General features: G+C 49.8%; 1 protein-coding gene across 3 annotated transcripts in view; it reads right to left on the reverse strand.

Annotated features, from left to right (window-relative positions):
- The window catches only part of LOC121572284 (tumor protein D52-like), a 47,230-nt gene that overhangs the window by 11,541 nt on the left and 10,645 nt on the right, over positions 1–25,044 (reverse strand). The window contains exon 1 of one of the 3 annotated variants that reach the window (XM_045209265.1): positions 1,582–1,789. The exons of 1 other annotated variant lie outside the window; for it this stretch is intronic. In XM_045209265.1, the coding sequence (XP_045065200.1) occupies positions 1,582–1,714 (133 nt within the window). In that variant the 5' untranslated portion in view covers positions 1,715–1,789. Of the gene's footprint in view, positions 1–1,581; positions 1,790–25,044 lie in introns of those variants that run through there. One more of the 3 variants, XM_045209266.1, reaches the window with a different exon arrangement.

Genomic DNA, 25,044 nt, shown 5'->3' on the forward strand with positions numbered 1-25,044 from the left:
GCCTATATCCCTGAACTGTGTTGACTGCTGTCAATCCATCATGACTTCTGCCGCGTTCAAAACAACTGGAAACTCGGAACTGGGAAATCTCAGACTTCAGTGAGTTCAAGACAACAGGAAACTCTGAAAAAAAATAGCTCCGACTGGGTAAATACAGAAAATAATTTTGAACGGTCATCCAACTCGGAATTCCAGGTCGGGAACTCGGGTCTCTTTCTAGAGCCCACAAGATGGACCGCCGCGCCACCTTCCTGTTCAAGTGAGCACAGCACAACAAGGTGAGTCCAAAAATGTCTTGTATGCTGCTGCATAAATGATGTAATATGCCAAAACATTGGGACAATGACCCAAAACACACGGCCAAGGCAACAAAGGAGTGGCTCAAGAAGAAGCACATTAAGGTCCTGGAGTGGCCTAGCCAGTCTCCAGACCTTAATCCCATAGAAAATCTGTGGAGGGAGCTGAAGGTTCGAGTTGCCAAACGTGTGCAAACCTGGTGGCCAATTACAAGAAACGTCTGACCTCTGTAATTGCCAACAAGGGTTTTGCCACCAAGTACTAAGTCATGTTTTGCAGAGGGGTCAAATACTTATTTCCCTCTTTGAGTCAACTACTCACCACGTTATATGCACTGCAGTGCTAGCTAGGTGTAGCTTATGCTTTCAGTACTAGATTAATTCTCTGATCCTTTGATTGGTTGGACAACTTGTCAGTTCATGCTGCAAGAGCTCTGATAGGTTGGAGGACGTCCTCCGGAAGTTGTCATAATTACTGTGTAAGTCTATAGTAGGGGGTGAGAACCATGAGCCTCCTAGGTTTTGTATTGAAGTCAATGTACCCAGAGGAGGACAGAAACTAGCTGTCCTCCGGCTACACCATGGTGTTACCCTACAGAGTGCTGTTGAGGCTACTGTAGACCTTCATTGCAAAACAGTGTGTTTTAATCAATTATTTGGTGACATTAATATATTTAGTACAGTTTTATCTAAATAGGATAACTTTATTAATGTTTCACAATTTGTATTTTTATGAAATTCACTGAGGATGGTCCTCCCCTTCCTCCTCTGAGGAGCCTCCACTGGATGGCACTGCCAGCATAGTTAAGAGTCACATAAACTCTTTGTTATACATTATCTGACTAATATTTCTTTAAATGGATTTGCCTGTGATACCAGCCTTGTAGAGTATTTCTCATGGCTTGACCAAGCTCCAGTTCAACACTCTTAAACCGCTCTAGGTTTGATGACACCACTTTAGGTTTGAAACCATTATAGGTTTCTTTCTAGGAGTGTGTTCATTGTGGTCTTGTCAGAACCAACCTTGGTCTGTTTGACATCTGCTCCAGACAGCCCCTCGTATTGAACAGCAAAAGTACGCAGACACACGCACACACAGTGCCCCCCGCCCACACTCTCATAAATCAAGAAACACAAATGATCCATCCCCCTCTCTCTCTCGCTCTCTCTCTCACATGCCCCCTCCCACCCCATCTATCTCTTGTTCTCTTTCCAAACACCCTATCCACACCCTAGAACAAATACAAACTTCTTCACTCACACCCCCACACACTCCTCTGGTTACCTCTGGCTCTGACAGTCACTTGCGGTGAGCCCGGTGGTGTTACATTGAAGCTGGGAGACAGATAGAGGTAGCTGCTATTCACCCCCTGCTCAAAGTCAAATGGGGACTTGTATTCCTGCTCCAGAGGGTCCATGGCTGTTGCCTGGCTGGGTTAGGTGGCTGGCTAGCTGGCTGGGCTCCCACTGCAACGACTCATAGGTCCCCGTTGACACTAATTGCCTGCATGTGATAGGGCGCGTGCAGCTGGGGTACAGCTCACTCACTGCTCTGATTGTCCTCTCCTGTCTCCTGGTCTGCTAGCGCACGGCGCTTCTGTGTTGTGTGTGTGTCAGTGTTATGTGACAGCGTGTGTGTGTGTGTTTTGTGACAGTGTGTCGTGTGGGTTATATGTCAGTATGTGTGTGTTCCTGTCGGACAGACAGACAGCTCCAGCCAAGGTTAGCCTCCTAGCCTGTCTGTCTGTCTCTGGGTCTGTCTGTCTGTCTCTGGGTCTGTCTGTCTGTCTCTGGGTCTGTCTGTCTGTCTCTGTCTGTCTCTGGGTCTGTCTTTCTGCTGCAGGCTCATATGACAAGCAGCCAGACAGGCAGGCCGAGGCGGCATCACGACAGTCGTTCTGTAGTGTTAATGAGTTACCTTCCCTTTCCTCTTCGCTCTCTGTTGACGCTGCAATCACCAACAGTCAGTCACTCCCAGTGCCCCGGTAACTAGGCTTGTCTGTTGTAAATAATCCCAAAGGCCACTGGTGGATTGCTGCCATCCACAGATTCAGATTCTGCACAATCAGGAGGTTTTCACAGTAAAAGAGCATGATGCTAGGCTAGCTAGCGTTTATGGCGTGCAGGAGCGCTTCTGTGATGATTACACCCATCTTCTAGCTCCAGCTCCAGTATCCAGCTCTGGTCACTCTCATTTACATTTACATTTACGTCATTTAGCAGACGCTCTTATCCAGAGCGACTTACAGTTAGTGAGTGCATACATTTTTATTTTTTATACTGGAATCGAACCCACAACCCTGGCGTTGCAAATGCCATGCTCTACCAACTGAGCTACATCCCTGCCGGCCATTCCCTCCCCTACCCTGGACGACGCTGGGCCAATTGTGCGCCGCCCCACGGGTCTCCCGGTCGCGGCCGGCTACGACAGAGCCTGGATTCGAACCAGGATCTCTAGTGCCACAGCTAGCACTGCGATGCAGTGCCTTAGACCACTGCGCCACTCTCCCCCTCTCATCCCTCCCTCCGTTGCCCACCCCTGCCATCTAAGGAAATACGAGGTGCCATTTGTTGGTTGGTCACATGACATGCCCAGGCCCGGGATAGGGCAGGCCCGTGAGATGGAAGCAAGCGTAATCTGCAGTGTCCCAGATTATAGTGAGCCGCTAATCCAGTTCAGACTGTCCAGCAGGGAGCTACGTTGTACTGTTACTGCACAGAGAGAGCAGGGAGCTACGCTGTACTGTTACTGTACAGAGAGAGCAGGGAGCTACGCTGTACTGTTACTGTACAGAGAGAGCAGGGAGCTACGCTGTACTGTTACTGCACAGAGAGAGCAGGGAGCTACGCTGTACTGTTACCGTACAGAGAGAGCAGGGAGCTACGCTGTACTGTTACTGCACAGAGAGAGCAGGGAGCTACGCTGTACTGTTACTGTACAGAGAGAGCAGGGAGCTACGCTGTACTGTTACTGTACAGAGAGAGCAGGGAGCTACGCTGTACTGTTACTGCACAGAGAGAGCAGGGAGCTACGCTGTACTGTTACTGCACAGAGAAAGCAGGGAGCTACGTTGTACTGTTACTGTACAGAGAGAGCAGGGAGCTACGCTGTACTGTTACCGTACAGAGAGAGCAGGGAGCTACGCTGTACTGTTACCGTACAGAGAGAGAAGGGAGCTACGCTGTACTGTTACTGCACAGAGAGAGCAGGGAGCTACGCTGTACTGTTACTGTACAGAGAGAGCAGGGAGCTACGCTGTACTGTTACTGTACAGAGAGAGCAGGGAGCTACGCTGTACTGTTACTGTCCAGAGAGCAGGGAGCTACGCTGTACTGTTACTGTACAGAGAGAGCAGGGAGCTACGCTGTACTGTTACTGTACAGAGAGAGCAGGGAGCTACGCTGTACTGTTACTGTCCAGAGAGAGCAGGGAGCTACGCTGTACTGTTACTGTCCAGAGAGAGCAGGGAGCTACGCTGTACTGTTACTGTACAGAGAGAGCAGGGAGCTACGTTGTACTGTTACCGTACAGAGAGAGCAGGGAGCTACGCTGTACTGTTACCGTACAGAGAGAGCAGGGAGCTACGTTGTACTGTTACCGTACAGAGAGAGCAGGGAGCTACGCTGTACTGTTACTGTACAGAGAGAGCAGGGAGCTACGCTGTACTGTTACTGCACAGAGAGAGCAGGGAGCTACGCTGTACTGTTACTGTACAGAGAGAGCAGGGAGCTACGCTGTACTGTTACTGTACAGAGAGAGCAGGGAGCTACGCTGTACTGTTACTGTACAGAGAGAGCAGGGAGCTACGCTGTACTGTTACTGTCCAGAGAGAGCAGGGAGCTACGCTGTACTGTTACCGTACAGAGAGAGCAGGGAGCTACGCTGTACTGTTACTGTACAGAGAGAGCAGGGAGCTACGCTGTACTGTTACTGTCCAGAGAGAGCAGGGAGCTACGCTGTACTGTTACCGTACAGAGAGAGCAGGGAGCTACGCTGTACTGTTACCGTACAGAGAGAGCAGGGAGCTACGCTGTACTGTTACCGTACAGAGAGAGCAGGGAGCTACGTTGTACTGTTACCGTACAGAGAGAGCAGGGAGCTACGTTGTACTGTTACTGTACAGAGAGAGCAGGGAGCTACGTTGTACTGTTACTGCACAGAGAGAGCAGGGAGCTACGCTGTACTGTTACTGTACAGAGAGATCAGGGAGCTACGCTGTACTGTTACTGTCCAGAGAGATCAGGGAGCTACGCTGTACTGTTACTGAACAGAGAGAGCAGGGAGCTACGCTGTACTGTTACTGTACAGATAGATCAGGGAGCTACGCTGTACTGTTACTGTCCAGAGAGATCAGGGAGCTACGCTGTACTGTTACTGAACAGAGAGAGCAGGGAGCTACGCTGTACTGTTACTGTACAGAGAGAGCAGGGAGCTACGCTGTACTGTTACTGTACAGAGAGATCAGGGAGCTACGCTGTACTGTTACTGTACAGAGAGAGCAGGGAGCTACGCTGTACTGTTACTGTACAGAGAGAGCAGGGAGCTACGCTGTACTGTTACTGTACAGAGAGAGCAGGGAGCTACGCTGTACTGTTACTGTACAGAGAGAGCAGGGAGCTACGCTGTACTGTTACTGTACAGAGAGAGCAGGGAGCTACGCTGTACTGTTACTGTACAGAGAGAGCAGGGAGCTACGCTGTACTGTTACTGTACAGAGAGAGCAGGGAGCTACGCTGTACTGTTACTGTACAGAGAGAGCAGGGAGCTACACTGTACTGTTACTGTACAGAGAGAGCAGGGAGCTACGTTGTACTGTTACTGTACAGAGAGAGCAGGGAGTTACGCTGTACTGTTACTGCACAGAGAGAGCAGGGAGCTACGCTGTACTGTTACTGTCCAGAGAGAGCAGGGAGCTACGCTGTACTGTTACTGAACAAAGAGCTGTGTGGAGAGAGCCGTATCCTTGCTGTCCTGTGCAAGTGAGAAAGTTACAGACGCACAAATATCATACCCCCAAGACATGCTAACCTCTCACCATTACAATAAAAGGGGAGGTTACATTTGTTGGGGAGGGGTATGATATTTGTGTGTCTGTAACTTTCTCACTCATCCTTATTCACGATTCATTCAGGATTATCCGTAATCATGGTAGCATCCACATGAATGTAGAAGTGTTTAGAAACACATTCTATTCTTATTTACAATAAAAGTGACTCCAAAATGACACAGTACATTATTTACCATTCATTTCCATTGGGCACAAAATAATCTGAAACACAACCAAAACAAACAGCAAGCATCCAACAAATGTGTAGTCACAAACTTGATGTTGTCACTGCGTGCTATGAATATGGGACCAAATACTTAACTTTTTATTACTTTAATACACATAAGTGAATTTGTCCCAAAACTTTTGATCCCCTAAAATGGTGGGGCTATGTACAAAAGGTGCTTTAATTTGTAAACGGTTCACCCGATATGGAAGGAAATACCTTCAAATTAAAGCTGACAGTCTGCACTTTAGCCTCATAGTCATTGTATAATTTCAGTACATTGCCAAAACAACAAAAGATGTGTCACTGTCCCAATACTTTTGGAGCTTCACTGTATTTAGTGATACTGATAGCCTATCCGGCACCTGCCAGGGTTTCCGTTAGGAAAATGTGGCACCGGACATTTGACTAGCAGCATTTTCAATTTACCGGACATTTGAGACATTTACCGGACCCATACACATTGGGTGTATAACCTGATCAGGGCGTCCACCCACGGTGCTCAGAATGACAGAAATCACATTTAGATGATGGTCATTCGTAATAACAGAACAGGCAACTCGAGGATGCAACGGTGTGCGTCCTTCTTACTGAATTCTGATGCGCATTTGAAGATGTTAATATACATCTTCAATAACTGTCCATAACTGTCCACATTTTACTTTTCCTCAGCCAACAAGACGAGTAACTAACAGCAAAATCACTAGCCTATGTCAATCTACTATCCCCCATAGTAGAAAAGTTGACCTGTTCTGTTGGTCAGCTTGTCGTTCTGCGCGACAAAGAAATAGCCTGTTCCAAACAGACTCTGGGACAGTTGTGGGAGGATAGATCCCAAAGTCATCCAACCTGTAGGCCTAGGCTACATAAAACAATAACTTTAAAAAGCAATGAGTCTGACTTTGTCTTGGTAAGAGACACGTGTGTTGGATTTGGAACTATATAAACTAGCCTGTAGATAACAGGGACTAGTGGAATATATGGAACAGTCTGTTACAGTATGGAAAGGCTGTGATCCAGTCTGGTTACAATGAGGCCTTACACTGCTTCCATTCATGCAAGTTCCTCACTGGCAGGCGCGCACCACACACACACACACACACACACACACACACACACATATCAAGATCAAGGACAGGTTAACCTGGTCTCTTCATTCTCTCTGCAGTCAGTGTGAAGAATTTTATAGGTCCCGGATGTTTGCTTTCCTGACTGGTCCTTGTTGGCGGGCTGCCAAAGCATGCATCACTCAATAAGACGACATTACAGAACAGCCTAGAGACACGCGCGTAAACAAGCCTACATTAAAATACACAGCAACCATGGGTGATCTAACAGGGAAAGCCCCCCGTAAGATGAGTAGTCTCACTTCCTAACCAATTGTAGAACTGTACAATAGTTTTACCATTAGAGGAAATGGAGTAATAGACTGTTTTTGAATCCATGCAGCTTCTCCATTTAGGCATAGGTTTACTTCTTGATTCAACTCAAGTTGTTTTTCCCCCCACCCCATCTCTCTTACTCAAAATGCTCAAGAAAGCAGAGCTGGCAACTTGAACCTTACCATCTACACCTAGAGCTCCCTAAAACAATACTGATGAAAGCAAAGGGTTTGAACTGACAAAGGAACGAGTGTCACTCTTCTTTGTGTGTTTCTCTGTTGCTTTAGGTTCCTGTTTCTCTTCTTCTCTCTGAAACAGGGACATCAGTGTCTAACTTGACATCCATTTTACAACTGCCCAGCAGAGTTTGAACACAAACAAGGGCCATCATGATCAGACAGGAACAAAGACGTTCTTCAAGTGGTTAATACACCACAGCCTTTAGTCCATTAGTAGATTATTATCGACACACCGTGTCACATGGTGGAGGGGCCCAAACAGGAATCATCCGTGTCACATGGTGGAGGGGCCCAAACAGGAATCATCCGTGTCACATGGTGGAGGGGCCCAAACAGGAATCATCCGTGTCACATGGTGGAGGGGCCCAAACAGGAATCATCCGTGTCACATGATGGTGGAGGGGCCCAAACAGGAATCATCCGTGTCACATGATGGTGGAGGGGCCCAAACAGGAATCATCCGTGTCACATGATGGTGGAGGGGCCCAAACAGGAATCATCCGTGTCACATGATGGTGGAGGGGCCCAAACAGGAATCATCCGTGTCACATGATGGTGGTGGGGCCCAAACAGGAATCATCCGTGTCACATGATGGTGGAGGGGCCCAAACAGGAATCATCCGTGTCACATGATGGTGGTGGGGCCCAAACAAGAATCATCCGTGTCACATGGTGGTGGTGGGGCCCAAACTGGAATCATCCGTGTCACATGGTGGAGGGGCCCAAACAGGAATCATCCGTGTCACATGGTGGAGGGGCCCAAACAGGAATCATCCGTGTCACATGATGGTGGTGGGGCCCAAACAGGAATCATCCGTGTCACATGATGGTGGTGAGGCCCAAACAGGAATATTCCGTGTCACATGATGGTGGTGGGGCCCAAACAGGAATCATCCGTGTCACATGATGGAGGGGCCCAAACAGCACAGCTGTGGCTAGCCACAGTCAGTCATTGGCAGGATGGAAGCCAGACAGTGTGGAGACGAAGAGGCCAGGGATTTCTCCACACCTAAAGGGGGACATCAACCCATGACCATGTGACACTGCAGAGTGGTGAGCCCTGAGATTTCAAGTGTTATGATGGGGGCTCATCACCCCGTGGTAACCTACTAGAGAGTTTCTACTGAAGCACTTCAAGGATAAGAGGGGAGCTTTCATTGGGCGTAACATATATTTTTGTGGTGTAATCTCTGAGCTAGAAGTCTGATGCAGCTGCAGCTTCCTTTTCAGGCTTCACAAAAAAAAAACGTAATTCAGAGATGGCAATCATGGCCTTCTCCCTCCTTCGCCTTGGGGACGTTCCTTGCTCTACATGATTTTCTCAAGATTACTGATATTCTGAGAAGGAAACACACATATTTCTCCACTTGAACCCAAAAGGAACTGGGTTATTCAGTTTCACTTTTACAGCCAGGTCCCAGGTTTCCCCCCTCACTGTAATGTTAGTGTTTCCCCAGCCTCCCCTACAGCTGACTGTAATGTTAGTGTTTCCCCAGCCTCCCCTACAGCTGACTGTAATGTTAGTGTTCCCCCAGCCTCCCAGCCTCCCCTACAGCTGACTGTAATGTTAGTGTTCCCCCAGCCTCCCCTACAGCTGACTGTAATGTTAGTGTTCCCCCAGCCTCCCCCTACAGCTGACTGTAATGTTAGTGTTCCCCAGACCCCCAGTGCTGTAATGTTAGTGTTCCCCAGCCTCCCCTACAGCTGACTGTAATGTTGTGTTCCCCCAGCCTCCCACCTACAGCTGACTGTAGTGTTCCCCCAGCCTCCCCTACAGCTGACTGTAATGTTAGTGTTCCCCAGCCTCATTCCCCAGTCACGCTGACTGTGGTGTTCCCCAGCCTCCCCTACAGCTGACTGTAATATTAGTGTTCCACCAGCCTCCCCCTACAGCTGACTGTAGTGTTAGTGTTCCCCAGCCTCCCTACAGCTGACTGTAATGTTAGTGTTCCCCAGCCTCCCCTACAGCTGACTATAATGTTAGTGTTCCCCCCCCCCTACAGCTGACTATAATGTTAGTGTTCCCCCAGCCTCCCTACTGTAATGTTAGTGTTCCCCCAGCCTCCCCTACAGCTGACTGTAATGTTAGTGTTCCCAGCCTCCCCTACAGCTGACTGTAATGTTAGTGTTCCCCCAGCCTCCCCTACAGCTGACTGTAATGTTAGTGTTCCCCAGCCTCCCCTACAGCTGACTGTAATGTTAGTGTTCCCCCAGCCTCCCTACAGCTGACTGTAATGTTAGTGTTCCCCAGCCTCCCCTACAGCTGACTATAATGTTAGTGTTCCCCCAGCCTCCCGCCCCAGCCCCCCTACAGCTGACTGTAATGTTAGTGTTCCCCGCCTCCCAGCCACCCCTACAGCTGACTGTAATGTTAGTGTTCCCCAGCCTCCCCTACAGCTGACTGTAATGTTAGTGACTTCCAGACCCCCAGCCTCCCTACAGCTGACTGTAATGTTAGTGTTCCCCCAGCCTCCCCTACAGCTGACTGTAATGTTAGTGTTCCCCCCCTCAGCCTCCCCTACAGCTGACTGTAATGTTAGTGTTCCCCCAGCCTCCCCTACAGCTGACTGTAATGTTAGTGTTCCCCCAGCCAGCCCCTACAGCTGACTGTAATGTTAGTGTTCCCCCAGCCTCCCCTACAGCTGACTGTAATGTTAGTGTTCCCCCAGCCTCCCCCTACAGCTGACTGTAATGTTAGTGTTTCCCCAGCCTCCCCCTACAGCTGACTGTAATGTTAGTGTTCCCCCAGCCTCCCTACAGCTGACTGTAATGTTAGTGTTCCCCCAGCCTCCCCTACAGCTGACTGTAATGTTAGTGTTCCCCAGCCTCCCAGCCCCTACAGCTGACTGTAATGTTAGTGTTTCCCCAGCCTCCCCTACAGCTGACTGTAATGTTAGTGTTCCCCCAGCCTCCCCCTACAGCTGACTGTAATGTTAGTGTTCCCCAGCCACCCCTACAGCTGACTGTAATGTTAGTGTTCCCCCAGCCCCCCCTACAGCTGACTGTAATGTTAGTGTTCCCCCAGCCTCCCCTACAGCTGACTGTAATGTTAGTGTTCCCCAGCCTCCCCTACAGCTGACTGATGTTAGTGTTCCCCCAGCCTCCCCTACAGCTGACTGTAATGTTAGTGTTCCCCCAGCCTCCAGCCTACAGCTGACTGTAATGTTAGTGTTTCCCCAGCCTCCCTACAGCTGACTGTAATGTTAGTGTTTCCCCAGCCTCCCCTACAGCTGACTGTAATGTTAGTGTTTCCCCAGCCTCCCCTACAGCTGACTGTAATGTTAGTGTTCCCCCAGCCTCCCCGCCTCCCCTACAGCTGACTGCAATGTTAGTGTTCCCCAGCCGCCCCCACAGCTGACTGTAATGTTAGTGTTCCCCCAGCCTCCCCTACAGCTGACTGTAATGTTAGTGTTCCCCCAGCCTCCCCCTACAGCTGACTGTAATGTTAGTGTTTCCCCCAGCCTCCCCTACAGCTGACTGTAATGTTAGTGTTCCCCCAGCCTCCCCTACAGCTGACTGTAATGTTAGTGTTCCCCCAGCCCCCCTACAGCTGACTGTAATGTTAGTGTTCCCCCAGCCTCCCCTACAGCTGACTGTAATGTTAGTGTTCCCCCAGCCTCCCCTACAGCTGACTGTAATGTTAGTGTTCCCCCAGCCTCCCCTACAGCTGACTGTAATGTTAGTGTTTCCCCCAGCCTCCCCTACAGCTGACTGTAATGTTAGTGTTCCCCCAGCCTCCCCTACAGCTGACTGTAATGTTAGTGTTCCCCCAGCCTCCCCTACAGCTGACTGTAATGTTAGTGTTCCCCAGCCTCCCCTACAGCTGACTGTAATGTTAGTGTTCCCCCAGCCACCCCTACAGCTGACTGTAATGTTAGTGTTCCCCAGCCTCCCCTACAGCTGACTGTAATGTTAGTGTTCCCCCAGCCTCCCTACAGCTGACTGTAATGTTAGTGTTCCCCAGCCTCCCAGTCCCCTACAGCTGACTGTAATGTTAGTGTTCCCCCAGCCTCCCCCTACAGCTGACTGTAATGTTAGTGTTCCCCCAGCCTCCCCTACAGCTGACTGTAATGTTAGTGTTCCCCCAGCCTCCCTACAGCTGACTGTAATGTTAGTGTTCCCCCAGCCTCCCCTACAGCTGACTGTAATGTTAGTGTTCCCCCAGCCTCCCCTACAGCTGACTGTAATGTTAGTGTTCCCCCAGCCTCCCCTACAGCTGACTGTAATGTTAGTGTTCCCCCAGCCCCCAGCACTCCCCTACAGCTGACTGTAATGTTAGTGTTCCCCCAGCCTCCCCTACAGCTGACTGTAATGTTAGTGTTTCCCCAGCCTCCCCTACAGCTGACTGTAATGTTAGTGTTCCCCCAGCCTCCCCCTACAGCTGACTGTAATGTTAGTGTTCCCCCAGCCTCCCCTACAGCTGACTGTAATGTTAGTGTTCCCCCAGCCTCCCCTACAGCTGACTGTAATGTTAGTGTTCCCCCAGCCTCCCCTACAGCTGACTGTAATGTTAGTGTTCCCCAGCCTCCCCTACAGCTGACTGTAATGTTAGTGTTCCCCAGCCTCCCCCTACAGCTGACTGTAATGTTAGTGTTCCCCAGCCTCCCCTACAGCTGACTGTAATGTTAGTGTTCCCCCAGCCTCCCCTACAGCTGACTGTAATGTTAGTGTTCCCCAGCCTCCCCTACAGCTGACTGTAATGTTAGTGTTTCCCCAGCCTCCCCTACAGCTGACTGTAATGTTAGTGTTCCCCAGCCTCCCTACAGCTGACTGTAATGTTAGTCTCAGCATGTTAGTGTTCCCCAGCCTCCCCTACAGCTGACTGTAATGTTAGTGTTCCCCCAGCCTCCCTACAGCTGACTGTAATGTTAGTGTTTCCCCAGCCTCCCCTACAGCTGACTGTAATGTTAGTGTTCCCCCAGCCTCCCCTACAGCTGACTGTAATGTTAGTGTTCCCCCAGCCTCCCCTACAGCTGACTGTAATGTTAGTGTTCCCCCAGCCTCCCCTACAGCTGACTGTAATGTTAGTGTTCCCCCAGCCTCCCCTACAGCTGACTGTAATGTTAGTGTTCCCCCAGCCTCCCCTACAGCTGACTGTAATGTTAGTGTTCCCCAGCCTCCCCTACAGCTGACTGTAATGTTAGTGTTCCCCAGCCTCCCCTACAGCTGACTGTAATGTTAGTGTTCCCCCAGCCTCCCTACAGCTGACTGTAATGTTAGTGTTCCCCCAGCCTCCCTACAGCTGACTGTAATGTTAGTGTTCCCCAGCCTCCGTCCCTACAGCTGACTGTAATGTTAGTGTTCCCCCAGCCTCCCCTACAGCTGACTGTAATGTTAGTGTTCCCCAGCCTCCCCTACAGCTGACTGTAATGTTAGTGTTCCCCCAGCCTCCCCTACAGCTGACTGTAATGTTAGTGTTCCCCCAGCCTCCCCTACAGCTGACTGTAATGTTAGTGTTCCCCCAGCCTCCCCTACAGCTGACTGTAATGTTAGTGTTCCCCCAGCCTCCCCTACAGCTGACTGTAATGTTAGTGTTCCCCCAGCCTCCCACAGCTGACTGTAATGTTAGTGTTCCCCAGCCTCCCCTACAGCTGACTGTAATGTTAGTGTTTCCCCCAGCCTCCCCTACAGCTGACTGTAATGTTAGTGTTCCCCCAGCCTCCCCCTACAGCTGACTGTAATGTTAGTGTTCCCCAGCCTCCCCTACAGCTGACTGTAATGTTAGTGTTCCCCCAGCCTCCCCTACAGCTGACTGTAATGTTAGTGTTCCCCAGCCTCCCCTACAGCTGACTGTAATGTTAGTGTTCCCCCAGCCTCCCCTACAGCTGACTGTAATGTTAGTGTTCCCCAGCCTCCCTACAGCTGACTGTAATGTTAGTGTTCCCCCAGCCTCCCCTACAGCTGACTGTAATGTTAGTGTTCCCCAGCCTCCCCTACAGCTGACTGTAATGTTAGTGTTCCCCCAGCCTCCCCTACAGCTGACTGTAATGTTAGTGTTCCCCAGCCTCCCCTACAGCTGACTGTAATGTTAGTGTCCCCCAGCCTCCCCTACAGCTGACGCTAATGTTAGTGTTCCCCCAGCCTCCCCTACAGCTGACTGTAATGTTAGTGTTCCCCAGCCTCCCCTACAGCTGACTGTAATGTTAGTGTTCCCCCAGCCTCCCTACAGCTGACTGTAATGTTAGTGTTCCCCCAGCCTCCCCCTACAGCTGACTGTAATGTTAGTGTTCCCCCAGCCTCCCCCTACAGCTGACTATAATGTTAGTGTTCCCCAGCCTCCCCAGCCTCCCCCTACAGCTGACTGTAATGTTAGTGTTTCCCCAGCCTCCCCTACAGCTGACTGTAATGTTAGTGTTCCCCAGCCTCCCCTACAGCTGACTGTAATGTTAGTGTTCCCCCAGCCTCCCCTACAGCTGACTGTAATGTTAGTGTTCCCCCAGCCTCCCCTACAGCTGACTGTAATGTTAGTGTTCCCCCAGCCTCCCCTACAGCTGACTGTAATGTTAGTGTTCCCCCAGCCTCCCCTACAGCTGACTATAATGTTAGTGTTCCCCCAGCCTCCCCTACAGCTGACTGTAATGTTAGTGTTCCCCCAGCCTCCCCTACAGCTGACTGTAATGTTAGTGTTCCCCAGCCTCCCCTACAGCTGACTGTAATGTTAGTGTTCCCCCAGCCTCCCCTACAGCTGACTGTAATGTTAGTGTTCCCCCAGCCTCCCCTACAGCTGACTGTAATGTTAGTGTTCCCCAGCCTCCCCTACAGCTGACTGTAATGTTAGTGTTCCCCAGCCTCCCTACAGCTGACTGTATTTTCCAGCCTCCCCTACAGCTGACTGTAGTGTTCCCCCCAGCCTCCCCTACAGCTGACTGTAATATTAGTGTTTCCCCAGCCTCCCCTACAGCTGACTGTAATGTTGGTATTCCCCCAGCCACCCCTACAGCTGACTGTAATGTTAGTGTTCCCCAGCCTCCCCTACAGCTGACTGTAATGTTAGTGTTCCCCCAGCCTCCCAGCCTCCCCTACAGCTGACTGTAATGTTAGTGTTCCCCCAGCCTCCCCTACAGCTGACTGTAATGTTAGTGTTTCCCCAGCCTCCCCTACAGCTGACTGTAATGTTAGTGTTTCCCCAGCCTCCCCTACAGCTGACTGTAATGTTAGTGTTCCCCCAGCCTCCCAGCCTCCCCTACAGCTGACTGCAATGTTGTGTCCAGCTCCAGCTGACTGTAGTGTTCCCCCAGCCTCCCCTACAGCTGACTGTAATGTTAGTGTTCCCCCAGCCTCCCCTACAGCTGACTGTAATGTTAGTGTTCCCCCAGCCTCCCCTACAGCTGACTTTAATGTTAGTGTTTCCCCAGCCTCCCCTACAGCTGACTGTAATGTTAGTGTTCCCCCAGGCTCCCCTACAGCTGACTGTAATGTTAGTGTTCCCCCAGCCTCCCCTACAGCTGACTGTAATGTTAGTGTTTCCCCAGCCTCCCCTACAGCTGACTGTAATGTTAGTGTTCCCCCAGCCTCCCAGCCTCCCCTACAGCTGACTGTAATGTTAGTGTTCCCCCAGCCTCCCCTACAGCTGACTGTAATGTTAGTGTTCCCCAGCCTCCCCTACAGCTGACTGTAATGTTAGTGTTCCCCCAGCCTCCCCTACAGCTGACTGTAATGTTAGTGTTTCCCCAGCCTCCCCTACAGCTGACTGTAATGTTAGTGTTCCCCCAGCCTCCCCTACAGCTGACTATAATGTTAGTGTTCCCCCAGCCTCCCCTACAGCTGACTGTAATGTTAGTGTTCCCCAGCCTCCCCTACAGCTGACTGTAATGTTAGTGTTCCCCCAGCCTCCCCTACAGCTGACTGTAATGTTAGTGTTCCCCAGCCTCCCCTACAGCTGACTGTAATGTTAGTGTTCCCCAGCCTCCCCTACAGCTGACTGTAATGTTAGTGTTCCCCAGCCTCCCCTACAGCTGACTGTAATGTTAGTGTTCCCCAGCCTCCCCTACAGCTGACTGTAATGTTAGTGTTCCCCCAGCCTCCCCTACAGCTGACTGTAATGTTAGTGTTCCCCCCAGCCTCCCCTACAGCTGACTGTAATGTTAGTGTTCCCCCAGCCTCCCAGCCACCCCTACAGCTGACTGTAATGTTAGTGTTCCCCCAGCCTCCCCTACAGCTGACTGTAATGTTAGTGTTCCCCCAGCCTCCCCTACAGCTGACTGTAATGTTAGTGTTCCCCCAGCCACCCCTACAGCTGACTGTAATGTTAGTGTTCCCCAGCCTCCCCTACAGCTGACTGTAATGTTAGTGTTTCCCCAGCCTCCCTACAGCTGACTGTAATGTTAGTGTTCCCCCAGCCTCCCCTACAGCTGACTGTAATGTTAGTGTTCCCCCAGCCTCCCCTACAGCTGACTGTAATGTTAGTGTTCCCCCAGCCTACCCCTACAGCTGACTGTAATGTTAGTGTTCCCCCAGCCTCCCCTACAGCTGACTGTAATGTTAGTGTTCCCCCAGCCTCCCCTACAGCTGACTGTAATGTTAGTGTTCCCCCAGCCTCCCCTACAGCTGACTGTAATGTTAGTGTTCCCCCAGCCTCCCAGCCACCCCTACAGCTGACTGTAATGTTAGTGTTCCCCAGCCTCCCCTACAGCTGACTGTAATGTTAGTGTTCCCCCAGCCTCCCCTACAGCTGACTGTAATGTTAGTGTTCCCCAGCCTCCCCTACAGCTGACTGTAATGTTAGTGTTCCCCCAGCCTCCCCTACAGCTGACTGTAATGTTAGTGTTCCCCCAGCCTCCCCTACAGCTGACTGTAATGTTAGTGTTTCCCCAGCCTCCCCTACAGCTGACTGTAATGTTAGTGTTCCCCCAGCCTCCCAGCCTCCCCTACAGCTGACTGTAATATTAGTGTTTCCCCAGCCTCCCCTACAGCTGACTGTAATGTTAGTGTTCCCCCAGCCACCCCTACAGCTGACTGTAATGTTAGTGTTCCCCCAGCCTCCCCTACAGCTGACTGTAATGTTAGTGTTCCCCCAGCCTCCCAGCCTCCCCTACAGCTGACTGTAATGTTAGTGTTCCCCAGCCTCCCCTACAGCTGACTGTAATGTTAGTGTTTCCCCAGCCTCCCCTACAGCTGACTGTAATGTTAGTGTTTCCCCAGCCTCCCCTACAGCTGACTGTAATGTTAGTGTTCCCCCAGCCTCCCAGCCTCCCCTACAGCTGACTGTAGTGTTCCCCCAGCCTCCCCTACAGCTGACTGTAATGTTAGTGTTCCCCCAGCCTCCCCTACAGCTGACTGTAATGTTAGTGTTCCCCCAGCCTCCCCTACAGCTGACTTTAATGTTAGTGTTTCCCCAGCCTCCCCTACAGCTGACTGTAATGTTAGTGTTCCCCCAGGCTCCCCTACAGCTGACTGTAATGTTAGTGTTCCCCCAGCCTCCCCTACAGCTGACTGTAATGTTAGTGTTTCCCAGCCTCCCCTACAGCTGACTGTAATGTTAGTGTTCCCCCAGCCTCCCAGCCTCCCCTACAGCTGACTGTAATATTAGTGTTTCCCCAGCCTCCCCTACAGCTGACTGTAATATTAGTGTTCCCCCAGCCTCCCCTACAGCTGACTATAATGTTAGTGTTCCCCCAGCCTCCCCTACAGCTGACTGTAATGTTAGTGTTTCCCCAGCCTCCCCTACAGCTGACTGTAATGTTAGTGTTCCCCCAGCCTCCCCTACAGCTGACTGTAATGTTAGTGTTCCCCCAGCCTCCCCTACAGCTGACTGTAATGTTAGTGTTCCCCCAGCCTCCCCTACAGCTGACTGTAATGTTAGTGTTCCCCCAGCCTCCCCTACAGCTGACTGTAATGTTAGTGTTCCCCCAGCCTCCCCTACAGCTGACTGTAATATTAGTGTTCCCCCAGCCTCCCCTACAGCTGACTGTAATATTAGTGTTCCCCCAGCCTCCCCTACAGCTGACTGTAATGTTAGTGTTCCCCCAGCCTCCCCTACAGCTGACTATAATGTTAGTGTTTCACCAGCCTCCCCTACAGCTGACTGTAATGTTAGTGTTCCCCCAGCCTCCCCTACAGCTGACTGTAGTGTTCCCCCAGCCTCCCCTACAGCTGACTGTAATGTTAGTGTTCCCCCAGCCTCCCCTACAGCTGACTGTAATGTTAGTGTTCCCCCAGCCTCCCAGCCTCCCCTACAGCTGACTGTAATGTTAGTGTTCCCCCAGCCTCCCCTACAGCTGACTGTAATGTTAGTGTTCCCCAGCCTCCCCTACAGCTGACTGTAATGTTAGTGTTCCCCCAGCCTCCCCTACAGCTGACTGTAATGTTAGTGTTCCCCCAGCCTCCCCTACAGCTGACTATAATGTTAGTGTTCCCCCAGCCACCCCTACAGCTGACTGTAATGTTAGTGTTCCCCCAGCCACCCCTACAGCTGACTGTAATGTTAGTGTTCCCCCAGCCACCCCCTACAGCTGACTGTAATGTTAGTGTTTCCCCAGCCTCCCCTACAGCTGACTGTAATGTTAGTGTTCCCCCAGCCTCCCCTACAGCTGACTGTAATGTTAGTGTTCCCCCAGCCTCCCCTACAGCTGACTGTAATGTTAGTGTTTCCCCAGCCTCCCCTACAGCTGACTGTAATGTTAGTGTTCCCCAGCCTCCCCTACAGCTGACTGTAATGTTAGTGTTCCCCCAGCCTCCCTACAGCTGACTGTAATGTTAGTGTTCCCCCAGCCTCCCCTACAGCTGACTGTAATGTTAGTGTTCCCCCAGCCTCCCCTACAGCTGACTGTAATGTTAGTGTTCCCCCAGCCTCCCCTACAGCTGACTGTAATGTTAGTGTTCCCCCAGCCTCCCCTACAGCTGACTGTAATGTTAGTGTTCCCCCAGCCTCCCCTACAGCTGACTGTAATGTTAGTGTTCCCCCAGCCCCCAGCCTCCCCTACAGCTGACTGTAATGTTAGTGTTCCCCCAGCCTCCCCTACAGCTGACTGTAATGTTAGTGTTCCCCCAGCCTCCCCTACAGCTGACTGTAATGTTAGTGTTCCCCCAGCCTCCCCTACAGCTGACTGTAATGTTAGTGTTCCCCCAGCCTCCCCTACAGCTGACTGTAATGTTAGTGTTCCCCCAGCCACCCCTACAGCTGACTGTAATGTTAGTGTTCCCCAGCCTCCCCTACAGCTGACTGTAATGTTAGTGTTTCCCCCAGCCTCCCCTACAGCTGACTGTAATGTTAGTGTTCCCCCAGCCTCCCTACAGCTGACTGTAATGTTAGTGTTCCCCCAGCCTCCCCTACAGCTGACTGTAATGTTAGTGTTCCCCCCAGCCTCCCCTACAGCTGACTGTAATGTTAGTGTTCCCCCAGCCTCCCCTACAGCTGACTGTAATGTTAGTGTTCCCCCAGCCTCCCCTACAGCTGACTGTAATGTTAGTGTTCCCCCAGCCTCCCCTACAGCTGACTGTAATGTTAGTGTTCCCCCAGCCTCCCCTACAGCTGACTGTAATGTTAGTGTTCCCCCAGCCTCCCCTACAGCTGACTGTAATGTTAGTGTTCCCCCAGCCTCCCCTACAGCTGACTGTAATGTTAGTGTTCCCCCAGCCTCCCCTACAGCTGACTGTAATGTTAGTGTTCCCCCAGCCTCCCCTACAGCTGACTGTAATGTTAGTGTTCCCCCAGCCTCCCCTACAGCTGACTGTAATGTTAGTGTTCCCCCAGCCTCCCCTACAGCTGACTGTAATGTTAGTGTTCCCCCAGCCTCCCCTACAGCTGACTGTAATGTTAGTGTTCCCCCAGCCTCCCCTACAGCTGACTGTAATGTTAGTGTTCCCCCAGCCTCCCCTACAGCTGACTGTAATGTTAGTGTTCCCCCAGCCTCCCCTACAGCTGACTGTAATGTTAGTGTTCCCCCAGCCTCCCCTACAGCTGACTGTAATGTTAGTGTTCCCCCAGCCTCCCCTACAGCTGACTGTAATGTTAGTGTTCCCCAGCCTCCCCTACAGCTGGCTGTAATGTTAGTGTTTCCCCAGCCTCCCCTACAGCTGACTGTAATGTTAGTGTTCCCCCAGCCTCCCCTACAGCTGACTGTAATGTTAGTGTTCCCCCAGCCTCCCCTACAGCTGACTGTAATGTTAGTGTTCCCCCAGCCTCCCCTACAGCTGACTATAATGTTAGTGTTCCCCCAGCCTCCCCTACAGCTGACTGTAATGTTAGTGTTCCCCCAGCCTCCCAGCCACCCCTACAGCTGACTGTAATGTTAGTGTTCCCCCAGCCTCCCCTACAGCTGACTGTAATGTTAGTGTTCCCCCAGCCTCCCCTACAGCTGACTGTAATGTTAGTGTTCCCCCAGCCTCCCCTACAGCTGACTGTAATGTTAGTGTTCCCCCAGCCTCCACTACAGCTGACTGTAATGTTAGTGTTCCCCCAGCCCAGCCTCCCCTACAGCTGACTGTAATGTTAGTGTTCCCCCAGCCTCCCCTACAGCTGACTGTAATGTTAGTGTTCCCCCAGCCTCCCCTACAGCTGACTGTAATGTTAGTGTTCCCCCAGCCTCCCCCTACAGCTGACTGTAATGTTAGTGTTCCCCCAGCCTCCCCTACAGCTGACTGTAATGTTAGTGTTCCCCCAGCCTCCCCTACAGCTGACTGTAATGTTAGTGTTCCCCCAGCCTCCCCTACAGCTGACAGTAATGTTAGTGTTCCCCCAGCCACCCCTACAGCTGACTGTAATGTTAGTGTTCCCCCAGCCTCCCCTACAGCTGACTGTAATGTTAGTGTTCCCCCAGCCTCCCCTACAGCTGACTGTAATGTTAGTGTTTCCCCAGCCTCCCCTACAGCTGACTGTAATGTTAGTGTTCCCCAGCCTCCCCTACAGCTGACTGTAATGTTAGTGTTCCCCCAGCCTCCCCTACAGCTGACTGTAATGTTAGTGTTCCCCCAGCCTCCCCTACAGCTGACTGTAATGTTAGTGTTCCCCCAGCCTCCCAGGCCCACCTCTAACTTACAGCCACTCGACAGCCCGGCCAAATCTCACGCTCTGAGTGAAAATTCACAAAGAAATAGACCCTGTAATGAATTCACAATGGCAACAGTTCACAGCACGGTGTTGTTGAAATCCTGTACAGTAATCCTGTCCATGGAATCCTGTACAGTAATCCTGTCCATGGAATCCTGTACAGTAATCCTGTCCATGGAATCCTGTACAGTAGGGACGTGGGGCTATCGAGAGGTCTTTCCTTGAGAATAATAACAAAGTTAACAACTGAATAAGATCAAAGATGGGAGACTGCAGGCTTTTCTTCTGTGATCCTCCTCATACAGGCCTAGTCTTTGATCAGGGAACTGACTAGGGGGAAGTTGTGTCAAATAATATCAACAGAGATGAGCAGACCCTTCTGGGATAGAAGTACAGAGTGGACATTCCATTACAGCTGACTTGACAAGGAATCTGACAAGTCCTATCCTGTTATGATTAGGCTAATGTTCCGCTGGAGTTTTCCCTGAAAATAAACCACTATCTGGTCTGCTGTATCACTATCTTCCGCTTGGTAGTACCATAATGCATCGCTGTAGCCTATTTGTTACCGAAACATCTTGAGTTGCAACAACAGTTAGCGTAACCTAAAGTTGCCTAAACCTAATTCAAGCCAATAGCAGTGTAAAACAAGTTAGGTCTAGATGCAAAGTTAGTCTGAGTGATCCTGTGCGTATAGCAGCAGGTATACACCCTAGGCCAAGTTATACAGCAGGGTTCAACCACTGGCGGCCCGCGGGCCAAATCTGCTGAGCTCAAAGTGATTTTTATTTAAGAAATCTGTTCCAAAGTATTCCCACGCATAATAGAGAGACATGTGATCACATACAAATGTAAGCAAGGTTTGAAATGATTGTTTTAGTCAAACATATATTTTTACTGCTCTAATTACGTTGGTAACCAGTTTATCATAGCAATAAGGTACCTCGGGGGTTTGTGGTATATGGCCAATATACGATGGCTAAGGGCTGTATACAGGCACTCCGCGTTGCGTTGTGCGTAAGAACAGCCCTTAGCCATGGTATATTGGCGATATACCACACCCCCTCGGGCCTTATTGCTTAATTATGTTCCGGCCCCCCGACCATCTGCTCAAGAAAAAAAACGAGAAATAAAACGGCCTGCGGCTGAATCTAGTTGATGATCCCTGTTATACAGTATTTGCATGGGAGGCTGCCTGGCAAGTTCCCCTCACTGGAGCATTGGGTAAGCAGCTGTAATAGAAGCTTAGAGAGAGAATGTTGGTGACAGACACTAAGAGGCAGAGCTAATGACATATGGACACATCATGAGTCATTCATCTTGACACATCAACACACTGGGACTTCAACCAATCCCCTGCCTTTAAACACAGATTCAGGAAGTGAATTAAGATTTTTCAGGAGTACAGGATAGGCCAAATGTCAATAAGCCTAATGTTAATTCGAGCTTCTTGTTTCAATTACAAACATCTCTGATGACAACTACTGGTAATTTTTGTCATTAAGCTATAATTTATATCCGCATACTTGTACGCAAGAGACATACGGTGGAAGGGTGTGAAAATGTTTTGAATAGGTTTAAGTTTCATAAGGCTGCTTACATGCTTCACTCAAAGAAAGCTGCACATGGGCTGTTCCACATCAATAAGAAAAATAATTAGGCCTGGCTCGCAGTCGGCGTTCCAATTCATCCCAAAGGTGTTTGATGGGGTTGAGGTCAGGGTTCTATGAAGATCAGTCAAGTTCTTCCACACCGATCTCGACAAACCATTTCTGTATGGACCTCGCTTTGTGCATGGCGGCATTGTCATGCTGAAACAGGAAAGGGCCTTCCCCAAACTGTTGCCACAAAGTTGAAAGCACAGAATCGTCTAGAATGTCATTGTATGCTGTAGTGTTAAGATTTCCGTTCACTGGAACTAAGGGGCCTACCCGAACCACAAAAAACAGCCCCAGACCATTATTCCTCCACCAACAAACTTTACAGTTGGCACTATGCATTCGGACAGGTAGCATTCTCCTGGCATCCGCCAAACCCAGATTCGTCCGTCGGACTGCCAGATGGTGCCAGGTGAAGCGTGATTCATCACTCCAGAGAGCGCATTTCCACTGCTCCAGAGTCCAATGGTGGCGAGCTTTACGCCACTCCAGCTGATGCTTGGCATTGCGCATGGTGATCTTAGGCTTGTGTGCGGCTGCTCGGCCATGGAAACCCATTTCATGAAGCTCCCGACAAACATTTATTGTGCTGACGTTGCTTCCAGAGGCAGTTTGGAACTCGGTAGTGAGTGTTGCATACTCACATACTATCCTTCTTAATGCGTTTGAGCCAATCAGTTGTGTTGTGACAAGGTAGGTGGGGTATACAGAAGATAGCCCTATTTGGTAAAAGACCAAGTCCATATTATGGCAAGAACAGCTCAAATAAGCAAAGAGAAACGACAATCCATCATTACTTTAAGACATGAAGGTCAGTCAATCTGGAAAAGTTTCTTCAAGTGCAGTCGCAAAAACCATCAAGCGCTATGATGAAACTGGTTCTCATGAGGACCACCACAGGAAAGGAAGACCCAGAGTTACCTCTGCTGCAGAGGATACGTTCATTAGAGTTACCAGCCTCAGAAATTGCAGCCCAAATAAATGCTTCACAGATTTCTAGTCACAGACACATCTCAACATCAACTGTTCAGAGGGGACTGTGTGAATCAGGCCTTAATGGTTGAATTGCTGCAAAGAAACCACTACTAAAAAGACACCAATAATACAGTGGCTTGCGAAAGTATTCACCCCCCTTGGCATTTTCCCTATTTTGTTGCCTTACAACCTGGAATTAAAATGGATTTTTGGGGGGTTTGTATCATTTGATTTACACAACATGCCTACCACTTTGAAGATGCAAAATCAAAAAATTTGTGAAACAAACAAGAAATAAGACAAAAAAACGTGCATAACTATTCATCCCCACCAAAGTCAAGAATTTCCCTGTATTTAGCGCCGTCCATCATTCCTTCAATTCTGACCAGACCCTTTTGGCCTTGTTTGCTTCTTTTTTTCTTTAAGCAATGGCTTTTTTTCTGGCCACTCTTCCGTAAAGCCCAGCTCTGTGGAGTGTACGGCTTAAAGTGGTCCTATGGACAGATACTCCAATCTCCGATGTGACGCTTTGCAGCTCCTTCAGGGTTATCTTTGGTCTCTTTGTTGCCTCTCTGATTAATGCCCTCCTTGCCTAGTCCGTGAGTTTTAGTGGGCGGCCCTCTCTTGGCAGGTTTGTTGTGGTGCCATATCCTTTCAATTTTTTATAATGGATTTAATGGTGCTCCGTGGGATGTTCAAAGTTTCTGATATTTTTTTTATAACCCAACCCTGATCTGTACTTCTCCACAACTTTGTCCCTGACCTGTTTGGAGAGCTCCTTGGTCTTCATGGTGCCGCTTGCTTGGTGGTGCCCCTTGCTTAGTGGTGTTGCAGACTCTGGGGCCTTTCAGAACAGGTGTATATATACTGAGATCATGTGACAGATCATGTGACACTTAAATAAAGTCCACCTGTGTGCAATCTAACTAATTATGTGACTTCTGAAGGTAATTGGTTGCACCAGATCTTATTTAGGGGCTTCATAGCAAAGGGGGTGAATACATATGCACGCACCACTTTTCCGTTATTTATTTTTTAGAATTCTTTGAAACAAGTTATGTTGTTTTTCATTTCACTACACCAATTTTGACTATTTTGTGTGTGTCCATTACATGAAATCCAAATAAAAATCAATTTAAATTACAGGTTGTAATGCAACAAAATAGGAAAAAATGCCAATGATCTCCGCATGTGTAGTTCCCACCGTAAAGCATGGAGGAGGAGGTGTTATGGTGTGGGGGTGCTTTGCTGGTGACACTGTCTGTGATTTATTTAGAATTCAAGACACACTTAACCAGCATGGCTACCACAGCATTCTGCAGCGATACGCCATCCCATCTGGTTTGGGCTTAGTGGGACTATCATTTGTTTTTCAACAGGACAATGACCCAACACAGCTCCAGGCTGTGTAAGGGCTATTCGACCAAGAAGAGTGACGGAGTGCTGCATCAGATGACCTGGCCTCCACAATGCCCCGACCTCAACCCAATTGAGATGGTTTGGGATGAGTCGGACAGCAGAGTGAAGGAAAAGCAGCCAACAAGTGCTTAGCATATGTGGGAACTCTTTCAAGACTGTTGGAAAAGCATTCCAGGTGAAGCTGGTTGAGAGAATGCCAAGAGTGTGCAAAGCTGTCATCAAGGCAAAGGGTGGTTATTTGAATAATTAGTTTAACACTTTTTTGATTACTACATGATTCCATATGTGTTATTTCATAGTTTTGATGTCTTCACTATTATTCTACAATGTAGAAAATAGTAAAAATAAAGACAAACCCCAGAATGAGTTGGTGTGTCCAAACCTTTCACTGGTACTGTATTATATAACATACCGGTTGTATAAGACCCTACGTTGCCTTTCATTCGATAACCATATCTTATTTCATTGTCTGAGTAATAAAGACAGATGTCCAGCCTTAACCTTTGGGTATGACCATTGAGACAACTATAAAACTGCTAGGCCTGTGCTTTCCATCACATAGACCCAGTCTCCTAGGCCTGTGCTTTCCATCACATAGGCCCAGTCTCCTAGGCCTGTGCTTTCCATCACATAGGCCCAGTCTTCTAGGCCTGTGCTTTCCATCACATAGACCCAGTCTCATAGGCCTGTGCTTTCCATCACATAGACCCAGTCTTCTAGGCCTGTGCTTTCCATCATATAGACCCAGTCTCATAGGCCTGTGCTTTCCATCACATAGGCCCAGTCTTCTAGGCCTGTGCTTTCCATCACATA

This window comes from Coregonus clupeaformis, chromosome 29 (genome assembly GCF_020615455.1).
Source record: "Coregonus clupeaformis isolate EN_2021a chromosome 29, ASM2061545v1, whole genome shotgun sequence".
In the NCBI taxonomy this organism is placed as follows: Eukaryota; Metazoa; Chordata; class Actinopteri; order Salmoniformes; family Salmonidae; genus Coregonus; species Coregonus clupeaformis.